Source organism: Salmo salar, chromosome 10, assembly GCF_965601325.2.
Source record: "Salmo salar chromosome 10, fSalSal1, whole genome shotgun sequence".
In the NCBI taxonomy this organism is placed as follows: Eukaryota; Metazoa; Chordata; class Actinopteri; order Salmoniformes; family Salmonidae; genus Salmo; species Salmo salar.
This window is the reverse complement of record NC_138300.1, coordinates 20,664,121-20,676,423: the sequence shown is the minus strand read 5'-3', so window position 1 is coordinate 20,676,423 and position 12,303 is coordinate 20,664,121. Positions and strand designations below refer to the sequence as shown.

The 12,303-nt window shown below is 45.7% G+C and overlaps 1 protein-coding gene across 1 annotated transcript in view; it reads left to right on the top strand.

Moving 5' to 3' along the window:
- Window positions 1-12,303, top strand: part of LOC106613725 (neurocan core protein) — a 196,269-nt gene that overhangs the window by 155,543 nt on the left and 28,423 nt on the right. The window contains exon 11 of the mRNA XM_014216278.3: window positions 4,428-4,541. Within this exon, the coding sequence (XP_014071753.3) occupies window positions 4,428-4,541 (114 nt within the window). The remainder of the gene's footprint in view (window positions 1-4,427; window positions 4,542-12,303) is intronic.

The following is a 12,303-nucleotide window of genomic DNA, read 5'->3' as shown; positions in this document are numbered from 1 at the left end:
TATCAATCAATGCAGTAAATGTCAACAAGCACACAATAATACAAAATAAAATAAAGACATAAATAGTATGTAAACATTATTAAAGTAACCAGTGTTCAATGACTAGGTATACTGAACAAAAATATAAACGCATCATGCAACAATTTCAAAGACTTTACTGAGTTAAAGTTCATATAAGGAAATCAGTCAATTGAAATACATTTATTAGGCCCTAATCTATGGATTTCACATGACTGGGAATACAGATATGCAACTGTTGGTCACAGATACCTTTAAAAAAGGTAGGGTCGTGGATCAGACAACCAGTCAGTATCTGGTGTGACCACCATTTGCCTCATGCAGCGTGACACATCTCCTTCACATGATTGTGGGCTAGGGAATGTTGTCCCACTCCTCATTAATGGCTGTGCAAAGTTGCTGAATATTGGCGGGAACTTGAACACACTGTCGTACACGTTGATCAATAGCATCCCAAACATGCTCAATGGGTGACATGTCTAGTGAGTATACAGGCCATGGAGGAACTGGGACATTTTCAGCTTCCAGGTATTGTGTACAGATCCTTGTAACATGAGGAAGAGCATTATCATGCTGAAACATGAGGTGATGGCGGTGGATGAATGGAACAACAATGGGCCTCATGATCTCGTCACGGTATCTCTGTACATTCAAATTGCTATTGTGCAATTGTGTTCATTGTCCGTAGCTTATGCCTGCCCATACCATAACCCACCGCCACCATGGGGCAAACTGTTCACAACATTGACATCAGCAAACCGCTCACCCACACAACGCCATAAACCTGGTTCGCGGTTGTGAGGCCAGTTGGACGTACTGCCAAATTCTCTAATACAACGTTGGCACGACAATGGGTTTCTTATGGTAGAGAAATGAACATTCAGTTCTCTGGCAACAGCACTGGTGGACATTCCTACAGTCAGCATGTCAATTGCACGCTCCCTCAAAACTTGAAACATCTGTGACATTGTGTTGTGTGACAAAACTGTATATTTTAGAGTGACCTTTTATTGTCCCCAGCACAAGGTGCACCTGTGTAATGATCATGCTGTTTAATCAGCTTCTTGATATTCCACACCTGTCAGATGGATGGATTATCTTGGCAAATGAGAAATGTTCACTAACAGGGATGTAAACATTTCTGGGATCGTTTATCTCAGCTCATGAAACATGGGACCAACACTTTACATGTTGTGTTTATATTTTTGTACAGTGTACATAGGGCAGCAGTCCCTAAGTTGCAGGGTAGAGTACTCGGTGGTAGCCGGTTATTGACGGTGACTGAGAGGCAGAGTAGAGTACTGGGCAGACTACTAGGCGAAGGCGATCTAGTGGTGACTGTTTAACAGATGGTAGCTGGATGAACAGGCAGTGGCTCGTGTGGCTGAACTCCTTGATAATCTCCTTGGCCTTCCTGTAGATGTCCTGGAGGGCAGGTAGTGTGCCCCCGATGCGTTGGGCTGACCGTGCCAGCTCTGAGGCAGCAGACGGTGCAATTGCCGTAGCGGTGATACAGCTGTTGCACCTTCACCACGCTGTCGGTGTGAAGGGACCATTTCAGGACCTCAGTGATGTGCACACCAAGGAACTTGAAGCTTCTGATCCTCTCCACTGCAGCTCCTTCGATGTGGAAGGGGGCGTGCTCTCTCTGCTATCTCCTGTAGTCTACGATCAGCTACTTCGCTTTGTTGACATTGAGGGAGAGGTTACTTTCCTGGCACAACTCCACCAAGACACTCACCTCCTCTCTGTAGGCTGTCTTGTCACTGTTGGTAATCAGGCCTACCACAAACTTGATGATTGAGTTGGAGATGTTCATGGGTGAACAGAGTGTAAAGGAGGGGGCTGAGCATGCATCCCTATGGGGCCACCGTGTTGAGAATCAGTATGGCGGAGGTGTTGTTGACTACCTTCACCACCTTGGGTCGGCCGGTCAGGAATCCAGGATCCAGTTGCACAAAGAGGGGTTCAGACTCAGGTCCCTGAGCTTAGATGAGCTTGAAGGGCACTATGATGTTGAAGGCTGAGCTGTAGTCGATGAACAGCATTCCTACATAAGTATTCCTCTTGTCCAGGTGGGATAGGGCAGTGTGGAGTGCGATTGAGATTGCGTCATCTGTGGATCTGTTGGGAATCACATCCGACGAGCATCAGAGCCGGTGTAGTAGGATTCAATCTTAGTCCTGTATTGATGCTTTGTCTGTTTGATGGTTCATCTGAGGGCAGAGCAGCATTTCTTATAAGTGTCCTGATTAGTATCCCACTCCTTGAAAGCAGCCGCTCTAGCCTTTAGCTCGGGGCGGATGTTGCCTGTAAATCATAGCTTCTGCTTGGGGTATGTACGTTCAGACACTGTGGGGAGGACGTCGTCGATGCACTTATTGATGAAGCCGGTGACTGAGGTGCTGTACTCCTCAATGCCATTGGATGAATCCCGGAACATATATACAAAGCTTGTCAGCAGGAATCAGTAGGATAGAATTATGGTCAGATTTTCCAAATGGAGGGCGAGTTTTGTATGCATCTCTGTGTGTGGAGTAAAGGTGGTCTAGAGTTTTTTTTCCTCTGGTTGCACATGTGACATGCTGGTAGAAATTAGGTAAAACGGATTTAAGTTTGCCTGCATTAAAGTCCCCGGCCAATAGGAGCGCCACTTCTGGATGAGCATTTTCTTGTTTGCTTATGGCCTTATACTGCTCGTTGAGTGCGGACTTAGTACCTGCATCGGTTTATGGTGGTAAATAATCAGCTATGAATAATATAGATGAGAACTTTCTTGGTTGATAGTGTGGTCTACAGCTTATCATGAGGTATTCTACCTCAGGCGAGCAATATCTTGACACTTCTTTAGTATTAGACATCGCACACCAGCAATTATTGACAAATAGACTCACACCCCCGCCCCTCATCTTACCAGACGTGGCTGCTCTGTCCTGCTGATGCACGGAGAAGCCAGCCAGCTCTGTATTATCCGTGTCGTCGTTCAGCCACGTTTCGGTGAAACATAAGATATTACAGTTTTTAATGTTCCGTTGGTCGGATAGTCTTCATCGTAGATTGTCAAAAAAAATTCCCAATGATTGCACGTTGGCCAATAATACGGAGGGAAATGGTGCTTTCCCTACTTGTCGGCAAATTCTTACAAGGCACCCCACCCTCCTCCCCCTTTTCCTCTGTCTTTTCTTCACGCTGATGACAGGGATTTGGGCCTTGTCATGACAAAGCAGTATATCCTTCGCATCAGACTCATTATAGAAAATATCTTTGTCCAGTTTGAGGTGAGTAATCGCTGTTCTTATGTCCAGAAGCTCTTTTCGGTCATAAGAGAAGGTAGCAGCAACATTATGTACAAAATTAGTTACAAACAATGTGAAAAAACAAACAAAATAACACGGTTGGTTAGGAGCCCGTAAAACTGCAGCCATCCCCTCCGGCTCCATTATATATCAATGAGAACTCTTACAGACTCTGAGAACCATAAAAAGCGTGATCGCTGTTTTACCACATACCCGTCTCCTTCCCCCTCGCTCGGGCCCCCAAGATACACTCAGATGTTCTGAGGGCAAAGGATGCTGGGACACCAGCTGTGGATTTAATGATTTTGCCCCCAGGCCTCAGATCAGAAGTGAGAGAAATATAATTCTGTCTCTACATAGAGAGGAGAGCCATGACCTCAAAACGCCTCCGCAAAGTGTGCGTGTGTGTGTGTGTGCGTGTGCTTGCGTGTGTGCGTGCGTACGTGCGTGCGTAAGTGCGCATGCTTTCCTGTTAAACTGAGTTTTTTTATCTGTATCATAGGCAGCTGCAGCAATTTTGCATAAATACAGTACTGTATGTGTCACTACAAATCTATACATATTCAGTCTAGCATGATTGCGTGGGTGTAAATATCTAAATATCAAACAAATCCAACATCAAACTGCCTCCTCCCTGGATCCTCGCCTGTGGAGCCTAGAACCTGTCCAGGTTTGACAGCAGAGTGTAAAGCACATCCTGCATGCGCATCACAATTAGCATCAAGCGCTCCACTGCTTCTCCACCCACTTATTGATGGACTGCTGAATCAATGCTTTTAATTACAACTCATCTAAACAGCTCAGATCTCTCCGAAAAGTTAGATCTCTGTTGGTTCTCTGGTCGGATGGGTAAGTGATAGTGGCAGGCAATTTGTGCCATGTCCTGTGACTCCGGTGTTGTAACTGATCCTGTCTCCTTGTGTCTCCTTGTCTCCTAGTGTCTCCTTGGTCGTATTCATTAGGACATGCAACGCTTTAAAACGTTTTAAAACAGAAAACGAAAATGAACGTTTCTTATTATATAAGCCCAGGTGGTCGCTCCCTGTTTCAGTCTGTTGTCTTTAGTTTGGTGCCTAATGAGCACGTCCCTTGTGTCTCCTTTTTACCTGACAGACATCGACGACTGCCAGTCCAACCCGTGTCAGAATGGAGGCACCTGCATCGATGAGATCAACTCCTTTGTGTGCCTGTGTCTACCCAGCTACGGTGGAGCCGCGTGTGAGAAAGGTAACGTTTTATCACGTAACACCTCTGTCGTTAACCCACATCCCCGGGGAAAGGAGGAAGTGGTTGAAATGTATCAGTGCAGAAGCTTATGACAGAACACCTGCTCTCAGCTGGAGCCCCTCAAAGAGGAAGATTCCCTAGTGGGTATGAATGCAGCAACACCACTTCAAAAATGATAAATGTTTTTTTGCGCTTCCATTACATGAAAGCAAGTCACATAGCCCTCAAACAGAATTATCTGACAATCACAATACTAGACGGAGGTTTATTTGAAGCACTGAGAGAAATACAGAGTGAGAGTGGGAAAGGAGAGAGGGAGAGTAGGAAAGCTAGAGATGGACAAGGTGTGTGGAAAGAGGAATGGGACCCAGAGAGAGGGTCCGTAGCCCCTCCATTCCGAGCCCTACGCCACGTACCCCTGCCACAACCACAGCACTCATACAGATGAGATATTGAAGAGGCTATGGACCCTGGCTTCTCCCTTCACATGTGATCTCACTCGCTCACTCACTCACTCACTCACTCACTCACTCACTCACTCACTCACTCACTCACTCACTCACTCACTCACTCACTCACTCACTCACTCACTCACTCACTCACTCACTCACTCACTCACTCACTCACTCACTCACTCACTCACTGCTCTGATTCTGGGGTTTTTCCTCAATGTGCCTGTGTCTACCCAGCTACGGTGGAGCCGCGTGTGAGAAAGGTAACGTTTTAGCACGTAACACCTCTGTCGTTAACCCACATCCCCGGGGAAAGGAGGAAGTGGTTGAAATGTATCAGTGCAGAAGCTTATGACAGAACACCTGCTCTCAGCTGGAGCCCCTCAAGGAGGAAGATTCCCTAGGGGTATGAATGCAGCTACACCACTTCAAAAATTATAAACGTTTTTTTGCGCTTCCATTACATGAAAGAAAGTCTAGGAAAGATAGCCAGCCACATAGCCCTCAAACAGAATTGTCTGGTAATCACAATACTTTAGAAGGTGGTTTCTTTGAAGCACTGACAGAAAGACAGAGTGATAAAGGAAAGAGATAAGGTGTGAAAAAATATAAATAAATCATAAGGTAGGGAGAATAAGCTATACAGTTGGTCCGTAAATAGACCTGGACAGTGGACTAATGCATATTTGCCACAGTAGAAGCCCAACCTCTGGTGACTGTATCCTAGCAGCCCAGCTCTCTCTCCCTGCAGAGCTCTTTCAGGGTAATGGGCCTTTACAGATCTAACTGCAGAGAGAGAGGGAAAGAAAGAAAGAAAGAAAGAAAGAAAGAAAGAAAGAAAGAAAGAAAGAAAGAAAGAAAGAAAGAAAGAAAGAAAGAAAGAAAGAAAGAAAGAAAGAAAGAAAGAAAGAAAGAAAGAAAGAAAGAAAGAAAGAAAGAGGAAAGTTAAAGATGGGCAAGATGTATGGAAAGAGGAAGGAGGATGGGGCCCAGAGAGAGAGAGAGATGTGTGTGTGCACGCATGTGTGTGTGTGAGATGTGTGTGTGTAACCTAGTCAGTTACGTGTGTGTGGCGCTGGACTGACAAGTGCCAGTGAGGCGTAGAGGGTTGAGGCTCAGTGAGTGTGTGTGTGATTGCTCTGCTAGAGCGAGACTGGCCTCTTCACCAGGACCTCCCCTCCAATCAGAGCCCTACGCCACGTGCCCCTCACCAGCCTGCCTGCCACACCAGAGCACTCATACAGATGAGCTATTGAAGAGGTGATGGACCCTGGCATACACACACACAGACTCTCTCGCTCTCTCTCTCTCTCTCTCTTTCTCTCTCTCTCTCACACACACACACACTGCTCTGACTCTGGGTGTTTACCTCATGGTGCAGCGAGGACCCTGCTGTGTAACTATCGTCATGGTTGACTTGGAGCAGCAGGCTTGAGAGGAGAGGAGAGGAGAGGAGAGGAGAGGAGAGGAGAGGAGAGGAGAGGAGAGGAGAGGAGAGGAGAGGAGAGGAGAGGAGAGGAGAGGAGAGGAGAGGAGAGGAGAGGAGAGGAGAGGAGAGGAGAGGAGAGGAGAGGAGAGGAGAGGCTGCCATCCCACTCTCGCCGCTTAATAAGACCACATATAAATGATTCAACCCTGAAGAGAGGAGATCGCAGCCCTCTCCTATTTGAATGTCATTTATAAGGAAAACCTTGAACCATGAGCATGGAACTAAGGGGACGAGAACTCTGACAGATACTTTACGATACTATAAAGAAGGCGCTAACGTTCTATAATGAAGTACTCAACAATACTAAAAGGATCGTTTATAGTATTGCCTCTTTTGAGATGGTAATATCCCCTTTAAAAATGTAAGGCAATCAATCTCTCTTTCACTGAAGTGCCTTAGCCTAACTACCCCTATCAAGTTCATGTTCAGCCATGTCATTCTTCCCTGTAATACGATCCAAGGCCTGCTGCCTGTCCTCATCCGTTCATCCCAGCTCCTCTGGTCCTTTGATCCTCCTGCTTCCCTCCCTCCTCCTCCCCCTCTTCCAGGCCTTCCAGACAGTTTCCATGGAGACCACCGCAGGGAGTCATATAGATTCCTCCAAACTCGTTGTCCAATGACCATGTCACATCGCCGTGCAGTGCACAGCCCATCACAGACAGGAGAGAGGGGAGAGAGACTGTTCGTTGTACCTGTACTATACTCCACTGTATATACACTACATGACCAAAGTATGTGGACACCTGCTCGTCAAACATTACATTTACATTTACATTTAAGTCATTTAGCAGACGCGACTTACAAATTGGTGCATTCACCTTATGATATCCAGTGGAACAACCACTTTACAATAGTGCATCTAAATCTTTTAAGGGGGGGGGGGGGGGGGGGGGTTAGAAGGATTACTTTATCCTATCCTAGGTATTCCTTAAAGAGGTGGGGTTTCAGGTGTCTCCGGAAGGTGGTGATTGACTCCGCTGTCCTGGCGTCGTGAGGGAGCTTGTTCAACCATTGGGGTGCCAGAGCAGCGAACAGTTTTGACTGGGCTGAGCGGGAACTGTGCTTCCTCAGAGGTAGGGGGGCCAGCAGGCCAGAGGTGGATGAACGCAGTGCCCTTGTTTGGGTGTAGGGCCTGATCAGAGCCTGAAGGTATGGAGGTGCCGTTCCCTTCACAGCTCCGTAGGCAATCACCATGGTCTTGTAGCGGATGCGAGCTTCAACTGGAAGCCAGTGGAGAGAGCGGAGGAGCGGGGTGACGTGAGAGAACTTGGGAAGGTTGAACACCAGACGGGCTGCGGCGTTCTGGATGAAACATCTCATTCCAAAATCATGGGCATTAATATGGAGTTGCTACCCCCTTTTCTGCTATAACAGATGTTGGGACAGGCCTCTTCTGGGAAGGAATTCTACTAGATGTTTGAACATTGCTGCAGGGATTTGCTTCCATTCAGCCACGAGCATTAGTGAGGTCAGCACTGATGTTGGGACAGGCCTGGCTCGCAGTCTGTGTTCCAATTCATCCCAAAGGTGTCCGATGAGGTTGAGGTCAGGGCTCTGTGCAAGCCAGTCAAGTTCTTCCACACTGATCTCGACAAACCAATTCTGTGTGGACCTCACTTTGTGCACAGGGGCATTGTTATGCTGAAACAGGAAAGGGCCTTCCCTAAACTGTTGCCACAAAGTTGAAAGCACAGAATCATCTAGAACATAGTTTTATGCTATAGCGTTACGATTTCCCTTCACTGGAACTGAAAAACAGCCCAGAACATTATTCCTCCTCCACCATACTTTACAGTTGGCACTATGCATTCGTTCTCCTGGCATCTGCCAAACCCAGATTTGTTTGTTGGACTGCCAGATGGTGAAGTGTGATTCATCACTCCAGAGAAAGTGTTTCCACTGCTCCAATAGCGGTGAGCTTTCACCACTCCAGCCAACGCTTGGCATTGCTTATGGTGATCTTAGGCTTATGTGCGGCTGCTCGGCCATGGAAACCCATTTCATGAAGCTCCCGATGAACAGTTCTTGTGCTGACATTGTTTCCAGAGGCAGTTCGGAACTCTGTAGTGCTTCAGCACTCGGCAGTCCCGTTCTGTGAGCTTGTGTGGCCTGCCATTTCCACTTCACAATAACAGGACTTACAATTGACCGGGGCAGCTCTAATAGGGCAGAAATTTGACAAATTTACTCATTGGAAAGGTGGCATCCTATGACGGTGCCACGTTGAAAGTCACTGAGTTCTTTAGTAAGGCCATTCTACTGACAATGTTTGTCTGTGGAGATTGCATGGCTGTGTGCTTGATTTTATACACCTGTCAGCAACGGGTGTGGCTGAAATAAACGAATCTACTCATTTTAAGGGGTGTCCAGACACTTTTGTATATATAGTGTAGCATATTGTATCACTATAACATGGTGCTAGCCTTCCAAACTGAGGCCCCATTATCAGTTCATACTGCAGATTCTCTATGTCTGTCTTTCAGTCTCAGTCCCCCCTCTCACTCTCTCTCGCTCTCAATCTTTTTCTTTCTCTCTCTCCTCTCTTTCTTTCTCATCCTCACACCTTTTCATGTTTCCATCCTGAAGCAAAACCATTCCCACCCTTCTTTGTTTACTTCAAACCTCTCTCTCTCTCTCTCTCTCTCGCACGCGCGCTCTTTCTCCACAACTGCATCCTGCCACAGAAAGTCCTGTTGTGCTGTCACAGCAAATCTTCCGTGTGGCATGTTTGGCGTGTGTGTTAGCATTAGTCACGTCTTTATACATTAATAAAAGCCCTGTGACGATGCTCTGTCACAGAGTTTCATCTGTTCCCTGTGTACGGCAGTATAGTCTCTGGTCTGAGAGCTTTTGGTGCTATTGAGTGTTAACACACACACACACACACACACACATACTAGGCCCGCCCGCACACACGCACACACACACACACACACACACACACACACACACACACACACACACACACACACACACACACACACACACACACACACACACACACACACACACACACACACACACACACACACACACACACACACACACACACACACAAAAAAAACACAGGCACGCACACACTCACTGTGGATTCATGTTTCTCTCTATGCCCGTCATCCCAACTCCAAAGCTTCTCCCACTCACTGCTTACTTCAGAAGAAACTACACATGGGAAAAATCCTTCACATACAGACAACACCACCAGCAACAGGCTTTCTTCACTGGTGTTCACTGTGATGGGAAAACTCACAATCCACACAACTCCTACCAACTAAGTTATTGTAGTACTGAAGTAATAGTTCTCAATAACATAGACAGAGTTTGAACAACAACCACATAAAGAGCATCCCAATCCCCAGGAGATGAATCGCAGCCCCTCCAGAACAAATAAGTAGATAAATTGAATTGAAAGCCTGTTAAAGCATTATGCTCCAGCTATTTAATCCCAGGGCTTGTCGTTGTGGACTGACGTACTGCTGCCTTTATCGAGAATGCGCACTCCTCACGTGCTGCTTTAACTCAGAGAGCCTACTGGAGAATGCTACTGCTTTGCTAATGTTTTCTCCTCCTCCTACTCCCTGCTTGCTTGCTTTTCCATCCGTTGCATAAATATTTATTCAGCGTTAGGAGAGAGAGGAGAAGTTAGCGAGGAGTGTTGTCTGATAAAGGTGTTAAATCCTCCTGTGTGTTGTAGAGCTGGTGGCAGTGATTAATGCCAGGCTAACGGTATTGTAGAGAGAAGGAGAGGAGGACTTAAACACCAACGCTAAAACTAAACACTTGCGTCTGTAGGAAAAGCCTGGAAAATAAATATGTATTCCTACCCCGCTGTCCCTCTCTCTGTCTCTCTCTATTTCCCTCTCCCTGTCTCTCTACTTCCCTTTCCATTTCCTTCTCTGTTTCTTCTTCCACTTCTTCTTCTTCATCGTCTTCTTCTTCTCTCTCGCCATCTCCCCCATCTCTCACGCACTCTCTCTCATTCCGTTGTTTCTCTTTTTATTCAGTCCTTGCCAACCCTACAGCTATATTGTACATACTGCACATACTACAGGTAACTGCCAAAATAATGGAAAGACTTGAGTAAATTAGGGATATAAAGTATATTGAAAGCTGGTGCTCCCACACAGGTGTGGTTCCTGAGTTAATTAAGCAATTAACATCCCATCATGCTTCGGGTAATGTATAAACAAGCTGGGCAGGCCATTATTTTGGCTGCCATGTCTATGCCCCCATAGGATGACAATGTCCCCATCCGCAGGGCACGAGTAGTCACTGAATGGTTTGATGAGCATGAAAAACCGTCACCAGATCTCAACCCAATTGAACACTTATGGAAGATTCTGGAGCAGTGCTTGAGACAGCATTTTCCACCACTATCAACAAAACTAACCCTCCAATAGAGTTACAGTCACTTGTAGAATCTATGCCAAGATGCATTGAAACTGTTCTGGCTCGTGGTGCCCCAACACCCTATTGAGACACTTTATGTTGGTGTTTCTTTTATTTTGGCATTTACCTGTATATTTCCATGAGCCATTTGTGTTATACTGTATTCGGCTCATAAAGCAGACTTGTGTGTAACTCCCTGTGTGCAGACGCTTTATGCATCACATATTTATAGCAGCAGTTTATGACACACTATAATCAGACAGTAGGGCTTAGGTACTGTAAGCAGCTTTAGGTAGCAGCTACTTTACAGTCTTTATTGCTTTGATGACTGCTTTGACGACTGCAACTAAAAAAGTGTTAACTGTAGCCATTTATTTCCCTTTATAGTTTACACCAGTCTCGACGTCAACAGCGAAGAGGTGACTCCGGGATGCTGGCCTTCTATGCAGAGTTTCTCTTTCCAGCGTCTGTGTTCTTTTGCCCATCTTAATCTTTTATTTTGATTTGGCCAGTCTGAGATATGGCTTTTTCTTTGCAACTTTGCCTAGAAGGCCAGCATCCCAGAGTCGCCTCTTCACTGTTAACGTTGAGACTGGTGTTTTGCGGGTACTATTTAATGAAGCTGCCAGTTGAGGACTTGTGAGGCATCTGTTTCTCAAAGTAGACACTCTAATGTACTTGTCCTCTTGCTCAGTTGTGCACCAGGGCCTCCCACTCCTCTTTCTATTCTGGTTAGAGCCAGTTTGCACAGTTCTGTGAAGGGTGTAGTGCACAGCGTTGTACGAGATCTTCAGTTTCTTGGCAATTCCTCGCATGGAATAGCCTTAATTTCTCAGAACAAGAATAGACTGACGAGTTTCAGAAGAAAGTTCTTTGTGTCTGGCCATTTTGAGCCTGTAATCAAACCCCAAAATGCTGATGCTCAAGATACTCAACTAGTCTAAAGAAGGCCAGTTTTATCGCTTCATTAATCAGCAAAACAGTTTTCAGCTGCGCTAACATAATTGCAAAATGGTTTTCTGATCAATTAGGCTTTTAAAATGATAAACTTGGATTAGCTAACACAACATGTCATTGGAACACAGGAGTGATGGTTGCTGATAATGGGCCTCTGTGTGTCTATGTAGATATTCCATAATAAAATCAGCCGTTTCCAGCTACAATAGTCATTTACAAATTAACAATGTCTACACTGTATTTCTGATCAATTTGACGTTATTTTAATTGACAGAAAATGTCAATTCTTTCAAAAACAAGGACATTTCTAAGTGACCCCAAACTTTTGAACGGTAGTGTGTGTATACAGTTGAAGTCGGAAGTTTACATACACTTAGGTTGGAGTCAATAAAACTCGTTTTTCAACCACTCCACAAATTTCTTGTTAACAAACTATAGTTTTGGCAAGTCGGTTAGGACATCTACTTTGTGCATG